This window comes from Papio anubis, chromosome 12 (genome assembly GCF_008728515.1).
Source record: "Papio anubis isolate 15944 chromosome 12, Panubis1.0, whole genome shotgun sequence".
Lineage (NCBI taxonomy): Eukaryota > Metazoa > Chordata > Mammalia > Primates > Cercopithecidae > Papio > Papio anubis.
The window spans coordinates 38,417,575-38,444,401 of NC_044987.1; the positions used below are offsets into that span (position 1 = coordinate 38,417,575).

At 37.8% G+C, this 26,827-nt stretch overlaps 1 protein-coding gene across 4 annotated transcripts in view; it reads left to right on the forward strand.

The window, feature by feature from the left end:
• MAML2 (mastermind like transcriptional coactivator 2) overlaps window positions 1-26,827 on the forward strand; it is a 365,652-nt gene that overhangs the window by 333,647 nt on the left and 5,178 nt on the right. For all 4 annotated transcript variants that reach the window (XM_003910581.5, XM_017948886.3, XM_009187150.4 and 1 more), the window contains 2 exons: window positions 18,043-18,246; window positions 24,009-24,120. In XM_003910581.5, the coding sequence (XP_003910630.3) occupies window positions 18,043-18,246; window positions 24,009-24,120 (316 nt within the window). The remainder of the gene's footprint in view (window positions 1-18,042; window positions 18,247-24,008; window positions 24,121-26,827) is intronic.

A 26,827-nucleotide genomic window follows, 5' to 3' on the forward strand; every position in this document is an offset into this window, starting at 1 on the left:
AGTAGCTGGCCTAAAATCCTAGGGCTGGGGGAAAACGTATCAAAGTAAATCACTCTCTACACAACATTGTGAATTATTATTTGCATTTAAATAGAAACACTACAGCCCTCCTTTACTGTAACAAATGTTTACAGGTAAATAACTGTACTTTTCCTGGCTTCCCTAAGAAGTGAAGCTATATATCAATGCTCACATTGTTTTCTTCTACCCTCTGAAGAGCAATGTAGTAAGTAGTGAGCACACAGTTGGTTCTGCTAACGTTAGATTTGACTGGAAGATATTCACCACATACCAATAGTCTCTCTTTGATTTCTTTTGTAAATAACAAATATAGTTACATTACTGAAATAAACTAAATTATTCAGATCTTCAGTGCTTTCCCTATATATAAAAAAGAAACCATTCCACTTTCTCTTATGACCAGGACCAAGTTAAATTCAAAGATTAGCACCTTCCTGGTATAGAAAGCAATAGTAGGGTATTTGAATGGACGGCATATTATCTGGGGAAAACCCATGAACCCAGCTGCCAGATCAAGATGAAGAAAATATATGAGAAAATATTTAGATTTAATTAAGATGTAAAGGAACAGTTGCAGCACTGAGGTGCAGAAGGACTGCTATACATGCTAATGGCCATCTTTAGCCTTAAGTGATTAAAGGAACTGAATTGTCCTTCCTTCTATATGACCTATATGGCTAGTCAATTGCACATTAATATTACATCTAACAATATTATTTTGCCTCCAAAGAACTCAAAATACTTTCATTTAGTTAACTCTCAAAATATCTATTAACATACCACCTTCCCCAAATGAAGTACTATTGCTTGCCCAATACCTTGAAAAAAGCAACTTTTTAAAATGGTGCTAGAATCTCAGTGGTGTCAATATAACTGTGTCTTCAAGAAGAAAACTGAAGTGAATACCTGGCAAGGGTTAGATAAATATGATGAACTTCAACCAAAAATCTATCAAGGAAATCATCTCCTGGGATGACATAATCAAGCTGTTCTTTTTATACCAAAACAGCTAGTTGACTCCATTAGTTTAGTTAAATAATTTTTAGGCCAATTATTTGGCAACATGTACGTGAAGCAAATAGTTGACTGATTTTAAATTTCCATGATATTCAGTGGTGTGGCATTTCTCATGCTTGGCTCAAGTTCTGTTAACTTTATGGAGAAGAAGGCAGTTTTTAAAATTCGTTTTTGTTTTTCTTCTGAGGATGGCTAGATAACAATATTTTCAAATTCTAAGGAGGATCTAATTGGCTCAAATTTAGTCACAGTTTTGATTTAAATATTTAGAAATGTTCAGATATGTACTCAATGAACTGTTATTTGGATCCAGCCAGCAGCTGAAAAGTTGTTCCAGTCCCAAATGTACATCATTTTTAAAAAGCACCACACGAATCTGGAAAGTACAAAACAATGTAAACATTGGTAACTGCACAATATATCAGTCTCCCTTCCTGCATTCTCTCCTGATCAGCAGTGAGGAACATAAGCCGCAAATGTTTACCAAATTGAAAAATCACTGGACAGTTATGTTCAAATCACGGATCTGTTTTCAGTTACAAGTAACAGAATCCAATACAACCAACCTACCCAAATTGCCGAGGGAAAAAAAAAGGTTAAAAGTTCATGTAAATCTGTGTGTGATGAATTTACATTCAAGGTTTTCATCACAAATGAAAAGGTTTATATATTATATTGAACTGACAGTAATAAGTATTCCCAGGTAATACATGTTTTTATATGATATGTAATGTTGATATTTGTCATTTCACTGAAAAATTTTTATGTACATGTTACTTTCTTAATAATATCTAAATAATTATAAATCATGTTATAAATGCAGTTTATCTGATTTTCAAGTAATTATTGAGTTTTTACTTAACAACAAATATATACTTAATGTGGACTTTCAGTCAGGCTTATATATTCTAATAGGAGTGCATAACTGAATAAAACAGTTCATGTTCTTAAAATAACCACTGTGTAGTAAAAGAAAACATCCATTTAAATAAATAATTGATATATTATTTAGCAGATAAATGCAAGATATAGTCATATCTTGTCTCGCCAGATCCAAGTGATATCAGTTACCCATGTTGGAAAGGTGCCAAGATAGACCTACCTTATTCTGAATTTTCTATTTTGATGAGTTAATGTAAAGAGTCATTCTGTTAACCCAAAGATATACTAGAAATCTTTATAGAAGAAAAACGCCTTTAAAAATGGTTGATATCGGCCGGGTGCGGTGGCTGACGCCTGTAATCCCAGCACTTTGGGAGGCAGAGGTGGGCGGATCACGAGGTCGCGTGGCTGGCGGGCGCCTGTAGTCCCAGGTACTCGGGAGACTGAGGCAGGGGAATCACTTGAACCCGAGAGGCGGAAGTTGTAGTGAGCAGACATCGCGCCACTGCACTCCAGCCGGGTGACAGAGTGAGAATGCGTCTAAAAACAAAACAAAACAAAACAAAAAACAAAAAAAAGATTGATATCTAGAAATAATTTAGGCTTACTAGTCTACCTAGTCTTTGTAATTCCAAACAAAAAAAAAGAAACATTAAAATACTTCGTGTGTGTGTGTGTGTGTGTGTGTGTGTGTGTGTGTGTGTAAGATACTCCTGGCCAGGCGTGGTGGCTCACGACTGTAATCTCAGCACTTTGGGAGGCCGAGGCAGGTGGATCACCTGAGGTCAGGACTTCAAAACCAACCCGCCCAACATGGCGAAAACCCATCTCTGCTAAACATACAAAAAATTAGCCAGGCATGGTGGCACGTGCCTGTAATCCCACCTTCTTGGGAGGCTGAAGCAGGAGAATCACTTGAATCTGGGAGGCAGAGCTTGCAGTGAGCCGAGATCGTGCCACAGTACTCCAGCCTGGGCAACAAGAGCAAAATTCCATCTCAAAAAAAAAAAAAAAAAAGGATACTCCTAATCTTATTGCTCAAAAGAATTAATAAAAAATTTAGGTACTGTTTTCTATGTTCATAGTCATAGAGTAGCATCAGATCTGGCAGTAATTGTACCACTTATTTGATCAATGTAGACAGACAAAATAATGAGACCAAAAAAAAGTTGACTTTCCTCATTCTTCTCCACAGTAGACTTTTCATTTAAGGTTATCATTTTTCTAAAACATCATTTTGGTACCCTGCAGATCAAAGTGTGTTTATATAGTTTGCATAAATAAGATTTGGTAAATAACTTGATTTTCTGGGAATTGATCCAAGTGAAACCTCTAATCTTTTGAAGTTCATCCCTTAGTGATTCTTAGGGAGAACTCAGCTTTTTTGAAGTCCCACTGAAGTATTTAGTGGCTTGCTTTGCTAATCCAAGAAAGACTTCATAGCTACATTTAACAGAGAACACATGGCTCCTTTTCTAATGTCCTCTCTGGCCATTATAATAGTACATTCAAAAAAGCAATCATGTCACATTACACTAGACAAACACATTGGAAGATGTTGACCACAGTCACTATATTTTATTTGTGCACCTAGATTTCTATGTCTGATAGACAACCTGTAATAACCAAGACATTCTCTCATTTCTCATGAAAAAATATGTCAAAATTTGTAGGTTACTTTGTAGGTTAATACATTTTGTATATTTTAGTGAAGAATGGAGAGATTCAAAGTATAAAAATTATCTCTAGCAAAATATTTTGTATTCTTTTTATAGTATTGGGGAAAATATGAATCTTTTGGTAGAATTAGTTGAGAAAAGTCAGAACTTATTACCAGAGCTGTTTAATTCTACCCTATGCCTTGAAAATCCAGTCCAGAATTCAGTCTAATATATTTATTCAACATTTCCATTCCCAAGCTTCAGTGTATTTACTTCAAATGTCGTCAGAAGACAACTAGCTTGATCCCCTACTCTCCACCCTCAACTGAATCAATCTATTATTTGTTCAGTATAGAGGCAAAATCTTTGCATGTTTTGTTGATAGGTTGTATTTTTGACTCAATGAAAAAAAGAAATCAAATTATTTCATTACAATGGTAATTATTTTTCCTTCGATTAAATAAAAATGAAATTTCAACTATTCTAGCACTAGAATGGAGTTGAGAAATTATAGTCTAAGTTCCAGATCTTAAAGTTGGAGAAAGTAAGGCCTAGATAAGACATAAGGGAAGACTGAAAAATTTTAAAGATTTACAGTTCACATAAAACAGATTTCTAGAAGAATCAATTAAATGTCAGTATATGTGATAAGAAGAAGTAAAAATTGTCAGAGGAGATAATAGTTAAAATAAATGCTAGCATTTCTTGGAAACTGTCTTGTTCATTTGTGCTGCTGTAACAAAATACCACAGAATAGGTAATTTATGAAGAACAGAAATGTATTTCTCACTGTTATGGAGGCTGTGAAGTCCAAGATCAATGCACTGGCATTGGTGTCTGGAGAGGGCCTGTTCTATTGATTAGGTGCCTTCTCATGGTGGCATTCTTCCATGGTGGTAGGTACAAGGGCAAAAAGGAACTGGACTCACTTTCTCAATCCCTTTTATAAGGTCACCTTATCCCTCTCATGAGGCAGAGCCCTCATGATTTGATCACCTCCCGTAAGGGCCCATCTCTTGTGCCACCACCCTGAGGATTAAGTTTCAACAGGAATTTTGGAGGAGACACCATTATTAAAACCATAGCAAACACCTCATAGGGGCCAGAGACTGTGTCACATATTTTATTTACATGATCTTATTCAAGCCATACAGCAATTCCGTGAGGAAGGCACTATTATTTATTCCAAAATAGACAAGAAATCAAAACATACAAAATTGTATAATTTGCCCAAGAAAGACAATTAGTAAATTATGAAGCAAATATTTACACACAGACATTCTAATTACAAAAGCTACATTTTTTTCATCATTACAATATATTGTCATGGGATATCACGTGAGACATGTGAGAATTTTCTTAGATTTCACACTTTGCTGTCTTGAAGAGTATAACAAGCAGCTAAGAGTAGTCTATACAATTTTCATTAAGGTGAAATTCCAGAGTCAAAATTACATAATGGGTTTTTTATTCCCAAGGGAAAGATCTTATATTTTTTATAGAGTATAAGAAGCTATCTTTGGAAATCAATTTTTTTATTCCAGATTTGTTTCATGTATAATTTGGCCATCATTTTGATTTAAGAACTAATCCTTTAAAAGGGATTTTCTTTCTTTGGAACTGTGGTATCATTTACCCCTTCTTTAGTCTTCATTACTACTTGTTTACTGAATTGCCTTTATTTTTAATGAGAACAGAAAATGTTGATAACTTGTCCTATCCAAAACCATAATACTTTCCAAACATTTCTAGAAGAATTCACAATTTTAGGGTATAAAACTAGTTTCTAATGTATATCCTTTTGAAATGAATGCTTTTGTGAAGAGAAAGTATAGGCCTGATATACAACATACCAAAGAGAAAAGAAAAGCGGAGGGATAGTTTATTCAACTCATATAATAAACTCAACAAAAGATAAAATTACTCTTAAATACAATTTCCTAATCTTGTTTTAGTTGGTAGAGGCAGTGGTGATAATGCTCAGCTATTACTAAGTTTAAGTGAGAATATTTCTGGATAATTATTGTTTGATTTATTACTAACATTACTATAAATACCATGCTACCATCACTATCTGATGATCAGAAATTGTATATTATTTAATCTAATGCTTTGTGTTATATGTATGATATTCAGAAAATTTATATGATATTCAGTTAATATAAAATTGACTTAAGTATAGATATTAATATTTGTTTTGAATTTGTTGTATACCAGATACTTCACTTACTTTATGCTATTTGTTCTTAATCATCATTGGAGGTAAAATTTATTAAATATTACCCCTATGCAACTTAGAAAAAAGCAGAGTTGGAATTTGAACCCAGGTCTGTCTGATCCCAGAACCCACCTTTCACTATTGCTGCCTACTCACTGAAATCACTTTTTGAACAGAGGGATTTTTAAATGTATATATATTTTGTGTATTATCTTGTTTACTAAGCTCAATAGCCTTTAAAGTACTCTTGATTTTAAAGACATACATGTGGGGAAAAAAGACAAGTTCTGTAACTTGTATCTCCTTATCTTTAAAATGTGAATAATAATTAAAACGGAACTATTGTGGGGACTCATTAAGATAATAAATGCAGGCCCTCAACACATGGCTTGGCATTTATCTTTCAAAAAATGAGAAGTATTAATACTAGTAGAACTCTTACTCCATCAGTGTGCCTTCTCCCTGCCTTCCAACACATGCACATCATCTTTCTCATCATCCCCATCATCTTTCTCATCATCCCAATCGTCCTCCTCATCATCCCAATCATCCTCCTCATCATCCCCATCATCTTCCTCATTATCCCCATCATCCTCCTCGTCATCCCCGTCGTCCTCCTCATCATCCTATAATAAATCCTTCTCTAATGTCCCCATAAGGTATATCATCATCCCCATGCATCCTCATCATCCATCCCTCCCTCATCATCCTTCCTCATCATCCCTACTCATCATCCATCCCTCCCTCCATCATCCCTTTCGTCCATCCTCCTCATCATCCCGTCATCCTCTTCATCATCCCCGTTGTCCTCCTCATCATCCCCATCATCTTCCTCATCATCCCTGTCATCCTCCTCATCATCCTTGTCATCATCATCATCCCCATCCTCCTCCATCCCCATCATCCTCCTCATCATCCCATCATCCTCATCATCATCCCCATCCTCCTCGTATCATCCCCATCCCTCATAATCCCGTCATCACTCATCATCTCGGGTCGTCATATATGTCCCTATCCTCCTCGCAGTCATCCCCGTCCTCCTCATCATCATCTCGCGTCATCATCGTCGTCGCGTCGATGCATAAATGTCACGTCAGCCATCATACATCGTCGTCGTCATCGTCGTCGGCGTGGAATGCATCATCATGATAAAGTGGTATAGCTCATCACATCCCATGCGTCCTCTTCATCATCCCCATCGTCTTCCTCATCATCCCCGTCGTCCTCATCATCATCCCCATCCTCCTCATCATCCCCATCATCCTCCTCATCATCCCTATCTTCCTCCTTATCATCTCCATCCTCCTCATCATCCCCATCCTCCTCCTCATCATCCCCGTCATCCTCCTCATCATCCCCGTCGTCCTCCTCATCTCCATCATCATCCTCATCATCCCCATCATCTTCCTCATCGTCCCCATCATCTTCCTCATCATCCCCATCATCATCTTCATCAGCCCTGTCATCATTATTGTCATTGTCATCAAGATCTCCATCATCATTCACCACTAACTTTTCTTTCCTAAGACATTCTATTTGCCAAGGGCCCTTCTAAGGTGGCACACCCATAAAAACAACATTGGCTTCAAAAATGTTGCACAACCTTTGCCTTTCTCCCCTACTTTGGTTTTCCAGTTGCCTTTGGAAAGAGCCAACATTTTCAGCCCATGTGCCTCACAGCAGAAAGTTCTGTCCTCATTTTTTTCCTTCACATTGCTTCTTCAATCATTCATGTATTTTTAATTCAGAAAACATCTATGGAGAGTCTGCTATACCCTGGGAATTTCACAATGAACATGTCCCAGCCTTCAAAGCACTTAAAATGGGAGAGAGGTATAAGCAAATGAGCAATTATGATATAGAGTGACAAAGGCTGCCTAATAGGCCAGTAATGGGTCTTACAAAAGCACAGGAGAGGGGCACCTAACTCAGTTCTAGGCAGTCAGAGAAGACTTCCTGAGAAAAAATTACATCTGAGTTGAGCCCAGGAAAAAAGGATGTTCACCTGGAAGGAAGAGGCAGAGAAAGAGTGTTCCAGACAGAGAGGATATGACCATATACAAAAATTTGGAGAAGAGAAACAACTCTGGGTTTGGAGAACTGCATGTAGTTTAATATCACTATAGTATAGAGTGAGGAAAGGATGTGTTGAGAGAGAATACTGGAGAAAGATGCAGAGGCCAGATCATGGAAGGCCTTATATACCATTCTTGGGAGTTAGGACGTGATCCCAAAGCTAGTGAGGAGCTATGTATGATTTTAAGCTGGGAGTACAGTATGATTTTAAGCTGTATCCAAGGGAAAAATCATTTTATTACTTTCATAAATACCAGCATTGGCGGTGGGGAGTGAGGGAGGTTGAGTTCTCAACCTGAGCTCTATGGATAGTCTGTGGATGTTTAAGAATTTGTCAACTCCCTGAAATTGTAGACAAAAGTATTAGTTGTATGTGTGTTTGGGGGATGGGAAGAGACACAGAATCCATAGCTATGAAAATCCTCAAAAGGAACTATGATCCAAATCAATGTTTGAAACCATTGCTCTACAGGCAGAAAGCTGAAAGCTAACTTATAGAGCAGAAATTTGAAATCTGCCACAAAGAGTCCTTCTAAAACTGAAGAATTTCTGTTTTAAGAAAAATTTCTCATTCCTTCCCCTGAGTTACCAAACTCTTCCCACTCCACCCTGACCCACTGACGTTTTGTTCCTGGCCACTCTCCCACTGAAGGCTGCTTTCTCACTCATGGAGCTGGTCTCTGTGCCAACCCATAATACGTGTCCACCCCAGAGGCTAAGAATAGACACAGTGTCCTGGTGACTTAAAAATTGGGTAATATCTGACGAATAAACTCTATAGTGACTATAAAATTCATTCTAATAATTTGAAATAAACAGATTATAAACATATGATTGGGGTTTCTCTGCAGGGTGCAGGAGAAGGTACTGAGCAAGTAAAGAAAATTCCCTATTAAATAGAAGGGGAAAGCAGCTACTATTCACAATTGTGAAGGGGAAAGAAGAATACTAAACCAAATACTTTCTTCTGTTTTTTCAAGCTCGACCTTCATCTCCACCACCCAATCTCTCACTCCCAATAAGTTATATCAGATAAGCTACAATTCTTTCAAGCGAATAGACTTTGTTCTGTTTATTTCTTCTTAATATATTTTCCCAGATTTGGGATCTGTGTTCCTCATCTCTCAGTTAGGTTTGTGATCTTGTGCAAGTCAATTCCTTAAACTTTCTGGGCAGCGTCTTCATCTGTAAAATAAAGTTGGATGAAAGTTGCTTTTTAGTTCCTGCTGTGTGTAATGGTTACTAAAGTGGAAGGCTATTGTAAAGAGATTTTATGATAAATATTTCTTGTTTTCAACTTGCCGGTTATCTCAAAGGATTGCTGTGTACTTCATCTAAGGCATTTTTAAAATGTAATGTAAAAGACCAAAGTACCTTGCATTATTTGTCCAATACAGCCAAGTATAGCAAGGGTCAAGAAACTTTTTCTGTAAAGGGCCAGGTAGCAAGTATTTTAGGCTTTGTGTGCCGTAGGTCTCTGGCACAACTATTCAACTCTGTTATTATAGTGGGAAAGCAGCCACAGGCATATGAATGAATGTGTATGGCTGTGTTCCAATAAAATTTTATTGACCAAAAATGGTGGCAGGCGGGATTAGGCCATCATGTCATAGTCGGCTGACCCTTGAAATAGAAGACTGGAAGATCTGGTAACCTGAAGATAGGAGGGTTTCATCCCTTCAGTCTTTTCTGTTTACAAGCTGTTTCCTGGATGATTTCCTGACAATTGTTTTGTTGTCATTGTTGTTGTCATTGTTGTGTTAAATAACAACTGCTCAATTATTTTGGCCACCCACAACCACCTCACTGTTAATGCCCCAAATATATAACTTTGAGTGAGTGGGTCTGCCAACTTATTGGGAATCTGAAACAGTTGAGATAATTTGTTTTTTAGGCACAGAGATAAATAAATGGCTTCATCAGGAGACAGTTCCGAAGATGAATAGCCAAAAGGAACAGTTGAGCAGTTAGTTCATTGGGACAGAGAAAGAAAGACAAAAAGAGGGAAAGAGAAGGGGGTAGGGAGAAGAAAGATTGATTGAATAGCAAACCAGTTTGTGAGATCTACTGTACAGACTTGCCCAGCTGGGTACTTTATCTTGAATTTGTTTTGCAAATTGCAGATGCCTAGCTCTAGAAGCCAAGAAAAAGAAAAGGCAGTCATCCCACGCCAAAATACTCTCATGGATCTCAAGTAATTTACATTACTTCATTTTTGTGGGGGGAAAATCACTGTACAGTCCCCTTCCAAAATAAGTGAAGAGGAACAGAGAGCTATTTTACCCAACTGCCTAGAACAAGACAAATATTTTGTAGAGCCTTTTTTTTAATTTTTTTTTTTTTTTTTCTAAATTAAGAGAACAATACCTGCCCGGTAACTTTGCCTATGTTGTGAAAGTTACTGTGTCACTGTTCAGCCCACAAAACTGCTTTAACTGTAAAACTGACTGAATCCAATGAGTCTTACTATTTCTGTATATACTTCAATGAAACCAGGGATATTTTGTACCCCATTCTACCTTTTGCTGAGATCAGTCCTGCCTGATGGAATCCTTACAATTCCATTGAAATGAAAGAAAGAGGTAGTCCCAATGATTTTATTAGTGAATATCTTTTTTAAAGCTCTCTAACATATTGACCATGATTTACAGAGACACTTTATCAAAGTAACACCCAGTAGCCAGGCCTGTCCTCTGCTTTTGGTTATTGAGATTTACAAGATTTCCTTCACACATACTATTTCTTTAACAATTTATCCCAGAAAATTTAAAGAAAAGGGTAGTGGTGAATTCACTGGCAGAAGGCTGGGACAGTGGGGTTTGTTCTTAATTTTTTAATCTGGACTTTTTTCAAAAGGACTTCAAACTGCCTTTGAGAGAAACACAATTAATACAAAGGACAGGTAATTTGTCTTCTAAAGGAAAAGGGTACCCATTTGAAAGAGTTCATGTGTTCTCCTAATTGTCTCCTGGGTTTGTAGACATAGTTTACAATGTCAGTGAGCTAGTACTTCCCATGGTGATCCATAAACTAGATATTAAATGAATGAAGTAAAAAATTGGGGAAAGCATTTTTAACCAGATTTTTTTCCGTAAGGTAAAACATGCATCCAGCTTCCTTGTGAGCTTACTTAACTTGTGAGCATGTTTTATTTGCCTCAAGCTAAAAGATTCGGTCATCATATACCTGATTTACCAAATGGTCTCCTAACATCCTTGAGACCATTCTAGGAAATAAATCATCCATCAGTAGCACAGTTGGAAAACTTAAAAGTATAGTCAGGTAGCAGGATTTTCCAGCAGGCTGCATAAACTTTGTTACCCTCCTAATATAGGGCTGCCCATAATCCAGGGTGTGACTAAGACTATCTCCACTCCTTGGAGGTAAAAGCCTTGTAAACAAGAACTGTGTCCAAATTATCTTCATTTCTCTAGCACCTGGTGAAATGCCTGGGACATAGGTTATACTTAGTCAGTACCTGCTTTTTTAGAAAATAAGTGAATGAATGAAACCCATCATGTCAAAAGCATTTTCTTCGCTCAGATGCTAAGAATAGCAGCTTGGAGTTCTGAAGAGCATTCCAAATAATACATCAAGAATGTTTCTGTAATTTTAGCAGAGGTTGAAAGATCATTTGCTAGGGATGTGGTAGAAGAAAGTACAGTTTGGAGATTTGGACTAGAATGGACAGGTAAGGAGGTTGGGTAGGTAGATCGATGGATGGAATGGATGGATGGGTAGATAGATAGATAGATAGATAGATAGATAGATAGATAGATAGATAGATAGATAGATAGATAGATAGATAGATAGAAAAGTAGATAAATGGGTAGATAAAAGCTTTGCTATATAGGGAAGCTTTTGCTATATAAAGAGTCTAGTATCTATATAGAGTATGAGTCCAAAATTCTTGAGTATAGCAGTTCGATCAAGAATATCTAGCATCTTCTTAAATGGCAGATGAGGTTGGAAACATTTTTTTAAAAATATATGAATGCATTATGAGATCTTTACTACTGCTTTGACATAATTTTAAAACATTCTCAGAGTAAAAGAGCAGAGACGAGATGACTAAATACTAGCAGTGGTTAGGGATAGAGCAGTGAATTTCTAATAACAGGGCCAAAGACTTAGAGGAAGAAGATGCTCACCAGCGGGCCTTAGAGTGAGCTCAGGACCACTTGTGTACAGCTGAGAAATATTGAAATGAAGATCTCAAATTCTTTTTGATTGGGATGGCATTTTGAGAAAAAGATGTATCCTACTAAGAGACTGTGATTCTAAAACTCATAAAAATGTCGTTTGTTTTAGGTTCATAAGAAGTCCTTTTAGTATCTTTTTACTGCTTTATCCCCAAGGTCCAGAAGAATGCATGATGTGCAGTAGATGCTTAATAAATACTTGGTGAATTAATGAGTAAGAGTGCAGTGAGGGTAATAATTCTAAAGATAGACTGATTGATAGAACCTTATTAAAAGAATACAAATATATTTTCATTGGTCTGGCAGTCCTGTGCTGGGTTAAAACAAGGACCAAGAAGTTTTATCCATACTTCAACACTGGCATGCTACACTATCTCAGGCACTAACACTATAAAAAGACTTTAAAATCTCTAATGCGCACGCACACACACAAACGTGGAAAACTATCTAGAAGTGCACAATAAATATACATTACTGTACACTCATAATTGATTTAAAACCCAGGAGGCTTGGATCCGAAACCTATTTTGTAGGTTAGAACCAAACACTATACTTTTGTAGGTAAAAACGGAAAAAGAACATGTAAAATGAAAGATCATGAAAGTTCGTGATTTGAACTAGTCATTGACTATTCCTTGCTGCCAAATCAATCTGTAACTACAGTTTCTCTAGAAAACTGGGTTTTCTATCATGTGAAACACTACATTGATGGAAATAGCCTAATTCTTTCACAATCTCACACACACATGCATGCACACAGGCACACATATCCTCATCTATCAGCTGAGAATGTGCCATTTTTACCATGCCTTCATATGCACTGCAGGAGAAAATGTGTGTCGGGGAAAAACCAGATGATTTCTATTAAGTTCTACATGGGTTGAGTTTAAGGCAAAGAGTGAGGCTAAGTATGAAAATCAAACCCAATGCATCGAAGCAGATTTTTCTTTCAAACTATTTTATGTCCTAAAGTTTGCACAACGTGTTGGCAATGACAGCAAGCTTGTATAAGGAGGTGTTTTGTGTTTTACAGCAAACATAAGGGCAAAAAAAAATGCAACGGCAGCCAAATATTACTTCAATCATGAATTCAAAGAATGTGTGTAGTAGGTACGTGGTAAAACCCATGAGCTAGGAACTATAAGATTTTTAAAAATTTTACAAAATTCCAAGAAAGAGTTTATCTCTTATTCTTTCCGCTATACCAAGGCACCTCCCTTCACCCCAGCACTAGTTTCAAATTTGGAAAACCCTTCAGACCCTAAGGGAAAAGGGTCCCAAAGTATCTTTTGGTACCATGAAGGAAAGAAACTATATTTAGCACAGTCTATCTGTTTGATTAGAGAGAGAAAGAGACATAGTTACATTTTCCGGCATGCAGATCTTTTATAAATCTTAGAAAAGGGTGGTTTTCCAGAATTCTCTGGAAGTTATTTTGGAGTTCATCAATTCTGCCAACATTGAGCACTCTGTCTACCTCTTTTCTTTCTCCTCATTTTCCCCATTTCTAAATACATTTTGGTCTGTAGAGAATAAAAACCTGCCTAGCACAGGGTAGACATTCAGTATACTTTGTCAAATTCATTAATGGATTGATGGATTAATGGGTGCCTAGGCATCAGGTGATCTGAGATTGATTGAATGATTGATTTTTCCTTCAACTTTTAATTTCCTGGGTACATGTGCAGGATGTGCAGGTTTGTTACATAGGTAAATGTGTGCCGTGATCTGGGTTTTAATCTTAAGACACTAGTAGGTGTCATACCACCTAATGGAAATGATTGCTTTTTGTTATCATAACTTTGGGTGAGTGGATATGTGGAGTGTGTGGTATGTGTAGCTTGTCTTTCCAGATAAACTGTATGCCAGAGATCTTAAACTCAAATGGCCTACATGGACCAGGCAAGTGATAGAAATGAGGAAAATGGGTGGGTATAATAAAGTAAGGAGTAGTAGAGGCTGCTGTGGCCAACTGGAGAGCACAAAGAGCAATTTGTGTTTCAAACACAATGGGGGCCAAACACACCACATCTGTAGTCCAGGTACACGTACAGTGTGAGCTCCTTCACAAGACTCATTGGATATAAAACATCTCTCTAATATTTAAAAATACAGAAATAACAAAATAATAATAGTTAAAGTGTATCAAACATCTCTACTAAGTCCCTGGTACTGTTCTAAAATTCATCTTGTCAAATTTTAGGTAATTAATATATTACCTTTATGTTGCAAATGGGGAAACTAAGGCATGGTACTTAGTAAATATACATGATTGCACTATGCATAAATAATTGGATGTTAAGAGAATAAAAACCAGAACAGCAAAGAGCAAAGTTAACAGAGACCTGAGCTGAGCCCCTAAGCAAGAAAGCAGCATACCCCAAAAGACAGCCCATCAGAGAATGATACCCCACCCATCTTCTGGCATCTTCAAGTAGGAGGATGAAGGTATTTTCCCAAATCCCTGGATGGCTCATAATCTGCAATATAACTGAGACCTCTACATTTCGGAGAGACCTGATACAGAACAGCTTTCTGTAGTCTGCGAGTTCTATCTCCTTTGTTTCACAATGAAAACAAATGAAAACAGACTATTGTTCCTATGTGTAGAAATAACTTTAATAATTATGAGCGGCTATTGTTTAGTAATAGGTATTGGATTATCTCCCCTAATTCTTGTAGGGAACCTGTGACATCTATACTGTGATTATTTCCTTTTTACAGATAAGAAAACTGAGGCTTAGAGAGGTGAATTAACTTTTGCCATATCACACAACTAAGTGTCAGAACTGTGATATGAACCAAGGTGGACTTATCTCCAGAGCTTATGGTCTCATCCACTGCAGGGCAAGGAAACGAAGACGAAAAGAAAAGTGTTTTGAATTTTTCTACCTATGCTTGTCAGCTACTTCCAAAACCAAACCAAAACAAACAAACAAAAGAAACCACAAAATCTTATTTTGAAAGTCTTGCGTAAAACTCCAAACTATATCAAAGAAAAGAGTAGACTCTTTCTATTCTGGTTCAAGTGGAGAGTAGAAAGCAAACTACCATCTCCAATACATTCTCTCCCACCTTGATGTCTTTCCCCACCACTTCCAGCTGTCTTTACACTTCCCTGATCCTGCCTCTTTCCCCCGTCACAGGCTCTGCTTCCCTGTCCTTAGTCAGGGTGCACCCAAAGACCCAGTCCCCAATCCTCCATGTATTTCTCCTCCTTTTGCCCTCCAAGACACTTAGCTCACAGATCCTCATCTCCTGCTATTCTGTCAATGACTCTTAAGTGCTTGTCTCCAAGCCCACGTTCCTAGTGGCTTATAGAACACAGTGGGTGAAATCTTCTCCAAAATTCATGATGGATTTAAAATTGAAAGAACTGACTGGTCATAGGGGTGTAAATATATTAGAGGATGGTTTCCTTAAGCTGCTCCATGGGTGTACCTCAGAGATGGCTGTGATTATTTTTTACTAACTGGTGAAGAGGATCTCCCCACCCTGTCCTCACTCCCCTGTCCTTCTCTCCAACACACTTCCTTCCACCTTCCTGACCTGAGGGTGCTCAACCCTGGGAAGAGTGCTGCATGAGTTCATGGTTTGGCCCAGGTTTAAAGTACAAAAATCTTTCTTCTCTATGCTTCCTGTCTCAGGTGACAGGCAGTAAAGTATACTGATTGAGAACTAGAGTCGTGGGGTCAGACAGACCTGGCTTCAAATCCTCCTCGGCCACTTACAGCTATGTGATCTCTCTGAGCTCAGGTTTCTCATCTGCCAAGTTGGGTTAATAATACAAGTTCTTGCTCATTGTTTTGTTGGGAGGAGTGAATGAAATAAATCACGTAAAGCACTGACCACAGTGACTGGCTGATAATAAGCCTCAGTGGATGGTCGCCCTTAGGATTATTTTATAACCCTTTGCTTTTGAGGCAGCTGGTGAGCTCTGTAGCCCCAGAGATTACAAAAGGCCAAGGCTTTCGGAGTGTGGCTTACTTATTTATTTATTTCAGCTCGGCACATAAAGAGAAAGAAATGAAAGAGAAGAGAATTTCCACAGATGGTGTACCTACTACCACTACTCATGTGGTATCATGGGAGTTGCTTTGTGGTTTTGTTTGTTTGTTTGTTTTTGTTTTGAGACAGAGTCTTGCTCTGTCGCCCAGCTGGAGTGCAGTGGCACAATCTCGGGTCACTGCAACCTCCACCTTCTGGGTTCAAGTGATTCTCATGCCTCAGCCTCCTAAGTAACTGGGATTACAGGCACGTGCCACCACACCTGGCTAATTTTCATATTTTTAGTAGAGACAGGGTTTAACCGTGTTGGCCAGGCTGGTCTCAAACTCCTGACCTCAGTGATCCACCCGCCTCAGCCTCCCAAAGTGCTAGGATTACAGGCATGAGCCACCACACTCAACTGCCTGCTTTATGTTTTTATGTCTTATAACCTCACACAGTTTAGTCGGTGAATGACAGCTGGATTTTTTTTTGCCAGGTGTGGTGGTTCATGCCTGTAATACCAGCACTGTGGGAGGCCAAGGATCTAGGATCACTTGAGCCCTTGTGTTTGAGACCAACCTAGGCAACGTAATAAGACCCTGTCTCTACAAAAAATGTAAACGTTAGCCACCCCATCTCTACAAAAAATTTAAAAATTAGCCAGGTGGTGCGCGCCTGTAGTCCCAGCTACTTAGGAGGCTGAAGTGGGAGGATTGCTTGAGCCTGGGCGGTTAAAGCTACAGTGAGCCATGATTGTGCCACTGCACTCCAGCCTGGGTGACAGAGTGAGACTCTGTCTCTTAAAAAAAAAAAAAGAGGGAGTTGGATTTCTTTTGTTCCCATGTATTCAGTGTTTCCCAAAGCATATTCCCTGGACCAATGAGTATCAGAATGACCTAAGGAGGTACCCTGATCTATAGCCTCAGAATCCCTGGGACAAGTCCAGGGCATCTGCCTTATAAGCTGATTCCCAGATCATTCTAATCAAAGTATAACAATTTTTGACTTATTGTTTATATCATATGATCTAAAATTTGATTTTGCATTTTCTTGTGTTTATACACGTAAGCATTTCTCCCTCACTTGGGTGATAAATTCTCTAAGGTGATAACCATATTTTCTAGTCTTCTTATAACCCTACTAGTGTACTAGTGCAGAGCTCAATCCTAAATACATCACTGGGAATTAATGAGAATATTCAACTGGGTTTGGCTTACTGTCTTGCAGAGTCCTGATCTGTCAATGCCAAAAAATTGGTAGAGACCTCAAATTAGAAAGGCAGTTCACCAATACCCAATATTATTTGATATACAATTGAGTTTTTAATCAATATTTTCTCATTATCAGTGTGTCGGGTATTCTTTTACTGAGATTCTTGTGCCAAGATACCTGAATTGTTGACTGGAGATTAAAATTTACAAGTCCCTGAGAAGTGAAGTCCTTTCCAAGTTTGAGTTTATAAAACAGAAACTTACAGGCCTTCCTGCCTCTCTGTCACAGAAAGCTGGGTAAGGCAAAATGCCTTCTGTCTAAAATGGTTTCAACTTTTAAACACGTGAATTAAAACATGATTTTCATTGCAGGATCAGCAATGATACATGCTAACTTTGGGAAAAGGAAGGATCTGTTAGGTTATGATGTTTATTCCTGAGAAATTGAGAGGTTTGCCATATGTTTTTATGGTAGTTTTCTTTGAGGTTCCATAAACACCTTCTGGAATGTGGAGGTTCCACCATCAGAGTCCTGTGGGAGCTTTTCCAGTGCCCTAATGTCATTAACCCAGCTGCTTTGGTTGCTGTGATATGCAATAATTTCTTCTACATTTAAAAAGCGATTTTCTGATCTCCAACCCATTTAACCATGTTTGATCTTTAATAAGATGAAAAATGTTTGGAATCTGAGTGTATGATCTTTGTGTTACATTTTTCTCTTTTAAATTCACAGTAGCTTTTCCTTCCCCCTTTCTCTTCTTTAGGATCAACACTCTGTGGTAGGCCAGAACACAGGCCCCAGTCCAAGTCCCAACCCCTGCTCAAATCCAAACACTGGAAGTGGTTACATGAACTCCCAGCAATCACTGTTGAATCAGCAATTGATGGGAAAGAAGCAGACTCTACAGAGGCAGATCATGGAGCAGAAACAGCAGCTTCTTCTACAGCAGCAGATGCTGGCTGATGCGGTAAAACTTTCTCTTAATTTCTACTGAACGGACCTGTTGACCCACCAGAGGGAGTTTATTCTTTTCCATTTATATTTACTGTGCCTACTTACGTGACAGCAACAAAGATGTCCCGACTGTAAGAGAGGATAATTCCATACATTTAGTGTACTGCAGAAAGAAAAAAAATCAAACTTGATTTAACAGCTGCTGGACACTTGGAATGCATGGCACCTCTGCTAACCAGCCCTGCCCAGCCCAGGAATGTCTAGAACAACCAACATAAGCATTTGAATCGGGCAAAAGAAACCAGTGTTGTTCCCCAGGCTTAAGGGGCAGAAATAGTAAACTGAACTTGCATCCACTCAAATCCAAACTGATTTTAGAGATAAGAGTTTTAAAAGCAACTTTAAAAGCCAACATGGAGCCTCGAAACCAAGATTTGGCTTCTAAAATAAAGCAACTCACAATAGGGGATTTTTTAAAAGAAAATGTTAAATGCATTTCCCATTTGCACTGTATATATTAGGTTGATGCAAAAGTGATTGTGATTTTTGCCGCTACTTTTAATGGCAAAAACTGCAATCACTTTTGCATCAACCTAATAGTTGACTTTTTGAGAAAGACGAGATTGTGTTTACCACACACTACGCATGCATTAACCCTCCTTCAGTATTTATCTGCTCAACCCTGGCTTCATTGCCTCCCTTCAAATTATTTGGCCAAATGAAATAAAAAGTGAGCATCTCCAGGTGAATTAGAGCTAAGGTATACAGAAAAGATTAAAAACAAAATCAAATAATTTTATATTCAAGGAGCTTTGCAGTAAGAGTCAGAAATGCAGGGTATCACAAGGGCTATAATTATTTAGTAAATAATAATTTGCAATAAGGGTAGAGCCATAAACAAGGCAAATCCTCTCTTCACCCTAAAGAAGCCTTGAGCATACTGAGGATATGTCAAATAAATTGGCCAATTGTAATGCATGTGATTAAGTGCTATACTCTGGGAACTACTAGAAATGATTTCAGAAAGAATGTTCTATCTACTGAATATCTGAAACTGGAGTAAGAGATGAGACGAAGAGTAGGAAGGTTATTTCAGCCAGAACAATGAGCATATTCAAAGACCTGGGAACAATAAAGGATACTACATATTATGCCTGCCAAGGTATTGAGTGTGCACAAGAATGGGGAAGTGATGAGTAAAGATGCCAGAGATAAGAGGCAGGAGGGTAGGGCTTGAGAGGCCAGAATATACACTGAAAAGCAACAGAAGAGATTTTAAGGATTTAACACAAGGGGAAGTACTAGATTCAGATTTGCATTATAGTAAAAGTATAAAAAGAGTAAGAGAAAATGTAATGGAGAGAAAGATTAAATCCAGCCTGAAAAGATTGAGGATAGTCTCCCAAAGAAGTAAAATTTGACATTGATTTTGAAGGACTGTAGGATTCTGATAGAGTAGGTGGGGTCCACTATTGTAGGTGGAGGGTGGAGCAGACACCAAAAGGTGCAGCCTGGGTGTGAATTTGTTGGGTAGTTTGAGATTGCATTATGAAATATTTAATGCCTGATAAAAAGTAAACATAGTCTAACAACCACATTTTTTTTAAGGAATTACAAGTGGACTAAGTTTTGTATTCAGGAGATGTGAAAAGAAATAGTGAGAAGTAAATTTATTTGACCTGGAATAAGGAATATTGAGAAATAAGATTACAGATGACCTTGAATACTGCCATAAGGTTTAAGGGAGTCACAGACTGGATCACAAAGTGACACAACTGGTTTCTTCTAGAAATCATAGTTTTGAAAACTCCAGTCCTCCCCTTGTTCCCTTCCCCTCCCATTTTTATCCTTATAAACTAAAGAACTTAGAAACAAGGGCAGCAGAGAGAAAAACATGTAATCTAAGGTTGACTTACTGGGTACACTTTCATCACTACCATCAATACTAGTAATTTTATGAATTACAACACGCAGAGGTTGATTTTCAGCTCTTGTTAAAAGGCAAGGAAGTGGTAGCATATACATTCCATGAGGGTCCTGGCCTGGCACTGGCCTAACTCCCACTGGGCCCCAGTTGAGTCACCACTAGGACAGGTGCAAAGGGCAGTGGCATAAACTGTGAGATGAATGAGAATGAGGCTGCTGTTTTTGTGATTTTTAGAAACCATTCACATGTCTCTTTGTTTGGACACCATTGAGGGTGTCTGTGCTTTTTAGCATATCCAGGAAGAAGTGGTCTTTGATACCACTGTACATTAGCATATGCTTTGTGGTCGTTTGCAGTCAGTTGGCAAGGCCACATAGGCACCTAAATTGAGATGTTTTCTCATGAAAGTTTGTTATCCTTATTCTCTGTTATTCTCCTACCAATGAAGCACAAAGAAGAGACATGAATAGTACTTATTACAACGGACATCATAATTACCAACACGCATTGTGTACCTACTGTGTGCCAGGCACCAAGCTGGATTTTCACAGAATTAAATAGAAATATGAGGGAGGTCCTATAATTATCCACATCTCACATTTTTACAGATGAAGAAACTGAAGCAGAATAGATATGTACTATAACAGATGATTTCTATAATGGGTTTTCAAGTCTAACAGATTGGGTTATCATTAGATATTAGTTGATAAATTAAATTTCATATTGCACAAAAGTAATCTCAGAAATGGCCTATGTGTTTACACTTGCACAGAATGGGAATGTCATTCTTTTGCAAACTGTAGCCGTCTCTATTCAGTATTGCAGTCTAGTCTTTGCTGCTCTTCAGCACAAAAGAACAACATGGCAGTTCTATGTTATGTCCATATGCAAAGTTATTAATCTAAGTCATTTGTGAACAAGTAGTTTAAGAAACCTAAATTTCTGAATATATATATACACACGTGTATATATATATATATATACACACGTATATATACGCACATATATATGTATATACGTGTATATATATGTGTATATATACACACATATATATACATGTGTGTATATATATGAAAACCCTTTGAACAACAGTTTAGCCCTCTAGTGGAGACAAGCCTGACCAACATGGTGAAATCCCGTCTCTAATAAAAAAATACAAAATTAGCTGGGCATGATGGCAGGTGCCTGTAATCCCAGCTACTTGGGAGACTGAGGCAGAAAAATCGCTTGAACCTGGGAGGCAGAGGTTGCAGTGAGATGAGATCATGCCATTGCACTCCAGCCTGGGTGACAAAGTGAGACTCCATCTCAAAAAAAAAGAAGTCAATAATTAGATTGAAGAGATATAAAAATAAATCCAGGTTTGCAATATAGTCTATGATGGGAAGTCAAGCACCTTCTTCTCTCTCTTTACCTCTCTCTCTCTCTTTCTTTCTCTCTCTCACGCATACACACACACAGACACACACACATACACACACACATCCTGTCTTCTTCAGTATAAACAGTAGAAACACCTAATTACATAAGAAAGAATGACAGATACTTTTGGAAAAGAGTGGATTTCAGAAAGTCCCATGCTTGGCATAAAAATCAAAACTGTCATCTTACACAACAGTTTACAACAGAGCTGGTTGAACATCACCACATTGGGGTTCATGGAACATCTCAAGCTGTTTCTTAAACATTTAGGGTTTGGGCAAAACCAAAAAGCATTTCACCAACCACTTTTTCCCTTAATTTGTAAACCCATGTTTAAAAGAAATGTAATCCATATGTTTCTGATTCATTTACACTTAGCTCATCAAAATTGTGTTTTATATGAATTACTTATGTGCAAAAAACTGTGTCTTTCAAGCTTTTTTCTTAGCAACAAGAATTTAAATTTGGTTTGTTGTTGTTTTAAGGCTTTTTCCCCTCCTTTATAGTAGACTTATTCTACTAAGAAGGTTTGGAATTTGATGGGAAACTGAGAAACACATGGTTTAAGTCAGTTCTAAGTTAGGCAGTGCACATTTGTCTTCCAGCTAATTTACCCATGTATCTATTGCAAAGTTTTCTTTTCTATTTGTTGACTTTTCTATAATTATAGTGTTCTCCCTCTACCTATGCTGATTATTTTTATCTTGAAAATTGAGATTGCTTTGGGATGCATACAAAATGGCATCATTCTAAAAACTCCCTGATCCATACCAAACAAGATAAAAAGCAGCCCTTAATTCCCAAAGCTGATATGATACTCACAGTCAAGCCATTTTGTTCTCTGTTGGGTATAAACAATCCTACAGAATGTCAACCTCAGACAAGGTTACTCTGAGACCATGGTAAAATGAGACAAAATAACACTTCATAATTTTGTCTAAAAACAGACACAAACAAGGTCACTGTGCAACCTCCAAAACACCAAACACCCCCCTCTCTTGTTAAATGAGTGATAGCTACTTCTTTATTTAATTAGAATTGACTTTACTTTGTGACAGCTTCCAATCTAGAACAAAGCACCATTTCCTTAGACCCTCCCGAAATCACTCAAAGTCCAAATCTCAGGACAGATTCTCTCTAACATTCTCCTACTGAGATACCCTGTGACCCCTCATGATGTGTGTTCTCCCTTGCTGCAACAAGTAATAAAGCCAACAGCTGTGTTCCTAGTGGTCTTTGACTGAGGATATTGACATATTAAAAGAATGTCTCTATTTTTTTTCTTAGCTTCCAAACTCACCTGTTCTAAAAATCAAAAGGCTGATTCCAAATGGAAGAAATGAAGGGAGGGCGGCAAACCTGTGCTTTTAGAATGGGGAGCTGAGAAACAGAGTAGCAAGGGGCCTGGTATTGTGTGTTAGGAAAGAGCCTGAGTTTGGGACTCAGGATTCGGTCTTGGTTCTACTACTGTGTGATCTTGAGCAAGTTACTTAGCCTAACAAGGCTTCCATTGCCTTATTTCTTAGGTGGAAATAATCATGCCTACTTTTAAGAATTGTTTATAAGGAGGTAAAAAAGAGATAAAATTCATATAGTGCCTATATCGGTACCTGTTGGTGTCTCCTGACATCTCCTCCTACCTAGAGTTATCAGATTTAACAAATAAGAATACAGGGCTGGGCACGATGGCTCATGCCTGTAATCCCAGCCCTTTGGGAGGCTGACGTGGGTGGATCACGAGGTCAGGAGTTCGAGACCAGCCTGGCCAACATGGTAAAACCCCATCTCTACTAAAAAATATATAAAAATTAGCTGGGCGTGGTGGTGGGCACCTGTAATCCTGAGGGCTCGGGGGGGAGGAAATCATTTGAACCTGGGAGGCAGAGTTTGCAGTGATCCGAGATCGTGCCACTGCACTCCAGTCTGGGCGACAGAGCAAGACTCCATCTCAAACAAACAAACAAAGCAAATAAGAATACAGAATGCCCAGGTGTTCTGTATTTTATCTGAAAACCCTATCTCCTGTGCTTTCCCCACTCTATGGGACCAGAATTATATATAGGTACCTACCAAAGCATATCAGGTGTGCTACCACATAAAATTAGAAATTAGCATCTTGAAAAATCACAGAAATTTAATTCTCATTGACATTGAATTGAAAAATAAAGAAAATAAGACGTTACTAGAACCAAAACACACGTTGAGTGTCATGGAGAAGTAGAAATTATACTTCCATACAGGAAGTTTATTGAAATTGAAAAGATTTGTCTCTGAATTAAGATTACAAACTAAGGTCATGATTTGTAACCCATGATTGCAAAATTGTTCTTATACTACTTTTCTGAAATTTTACAAAATTTTGCATGCATTTTCACAAGTGAAAAGGGAATGATGCAATGTAACATGTTTTCATATCTTTTCTCAAGGAGAAAATTGCTCCACAAGATCAGATAAACCGACATTTGTCAAGGCCACCTCCAGATTATAAAGACCAAAGAAGAAATGTGGGCAATATGCAACCAACTGCTCAGTATTCTGGTAAGTGTCCTTAAAAATTCATAAAAGTTATAGCTGTGAAAGGAAAAAAAATTCATTTTTCAATTATCCCTGTAACTCACATATGATTGTAATATCTTTCTTAGAATCTCTAACTCCCATTTGGCTTTCATACCAAGACTACACAAATATTTTTTAGTCCTTTCATCAGTTTTTTTTTTTCATCAGTCTTGCCCTGTACTCACATATTTCACCACTCTCTGGACTACCTCCAAGAACTCAAAAGAGCTAAATATTTTTCTGTTAGGTTCAATCACTCTCCTCCCAAAGATATACCTTAACCCAGGTAGTGGAAGGTAAGCAGACATTTCTCCCTCTTAGTCAGGCACATGTGTAACTTTCACAAATCCTAGTCTTTTTGTATCCACCATTGAGCCCATCTCCAAGGTTTCTCCTTCAAAGACAAAGGTCTCGCCACCAAGGAATACTTGAAAAGCAAATTAAGTTTTCACAGAGTCTCTCAAAAACACCAAAGGTGAACTCTATTTAAATCACAAAGCAAATCTTCTTAATAGCTCTCTCAGTATAAAATAAATGGTAAGTACAAAAGTCCCCTAAATTCTCTCTCCTCCCACTCATTAAACTCCAAAAAACCTTTCCCAAACCCAGCCTATATTGCTCTGCCTTCTCCTATTTAGTATCTATTCAATACACTTCTGCCCCAAACTGTCTAAAACTCTCTGCACTTTCTAATGTAAGTTAAGCTTATACTCTTGGGTTTCCTCAGTTCTCTCTGCCTTACCTGTTACCTTCATCTGTCCAGGAAGCCACAAAGAAGATTCCCTAAAGAAAGAAAGGCTGTGAACACCTCTATTTTATTAATATTTCCTAGTACTGTTAAGTGTACTTTTAAATATGTTGTCCTGACTTATTTAAACCCCCTCAGATACAACAGGTTGCTTCTTTCAACTGAAGTTGAGAATGGGGCTGGGCTCAGTAGCACATGCCTGTAGTCCCAGCTATTCTGGAGGCTGAGGTGGGAGGATTGCTTGAGCCCAAAAGTTCAAGGCCAGCCTGGGCAACATATTGAGACACTGTCTCTAAAAACAGCAAATAACATTAGGAACGGGATGTGTGTTTTCCACTCTGCAAGATTACTTTGCCTCAGGACAAAAACAGGATTCTCTAGTTGATTGTCCTCAAGGAGGCTGAAAGATAAGATGTGGTTTCCAGTCATGTGTTGCTTAATGATGGGGGTATGTTCTGAGAATTGCATTGTTAGGTAATTTTGTTGTGCAAACATCATAGAGTGTACTTATACAGACCTAGATAGTCTAGCCCACTACACACCTAAGCTATATGATATAGCTGATTGCTCCCAGTCTACAAACCTATACAGCATGTTACTGTGATGGCTACTGTAGGCAGTTATAACACAATGGTAAGTGTATGTGTATCTAAACATAGAAAAGGTACAGTAAAATATAATTTAAAAGATACAAAATGGTACATTTGTATAGGGCCCTTAGCACGAATGGAGCTTGCAAGACTGGAAGTTGTACTGGGTGTCAGTGAGTGAGTGGCACGTGAATACAAAGGCCTAGGATATCACTGTACACTACTGTGGACCTTATAAACACTGTACACTTAGACTTCACTAAACTTATTTTTTAAAATTTCTTTCTTTAATAATAAATTAACTTTTACATTAATTTTTTGCTTTGCTTTACAACTTTTAAATTGTTTAAACTTTTGACTTTTGTGATGACACAGCTTAAAACACAATCACGTTGTACAGCTGTACAAAATTATTCTTTTCTCCATATCCTTTTTCTAGAAGCTTTTTTCTATTTTCTTACAATTTTTAAAATTATTTTTAATTGACATATAATTGTTCATATGTATGGGGTACCGGTAGGATATTTTGATGTATGTAAACAGTGTATAACAATCAGATCAGGGTAGTTACCATAACCATCACATCAAACATTTATCATTTCTTTGTGTTGGGAACATTCAAAATCCTCTTCTGAGTATTTGAAAACATAGTATAAATTATCCTTAACTATAGTCATCCTAGAGTGCTATAGAACACCAGGACTTATTCCTCCTATTTAGCTGTAATTTTGTATCCATTAACCATCTTCTTTCTACTTTTTCTCCCCACATCTTCCACACCTCTAGAAACCACAATTCTACTCTCTACTTCTGTGAGAGCAACTTATTTAGCTTACACATATGAATGAGAACATATGGTTCTGTGCCTGGCTTATTTTACTTAAAAATTTTTTTTAATTTTATGTTTTTGTTTTTATTTTTTAAACTAAGACACAAACACAAACATACACACATTAGCCTAGGCCTGCACAGGGTCAGGATCATCAATATCACTGTCATCCACCTGCACATCTTCACCCACAAAGATGATATTGCTTAATCTTATTCGCATTGTATATCATCTCCCTTATTGTTCAAGTGTCTCCTACCTGGCTGTTATCTCTCTTCATCAAACATTGCCAACTACACAATGCGCTACACAGACACAAGGAGATACAAGAGACTGCTCTTGCCTTCAAAGGGTATGTAGTCTAGTTGGGGGCATATTTGTAAATAATAGCAAGGCTAATGTGTTCATTTGGCCCTCAGTCTTTCAGGATGTATACCACCTAGGTATCCTTAAGCAGCAGGGGATAGCCCATGTTTACAACTGCAGACATGCTCTACCCATCCACTGATATTGTGATATTCT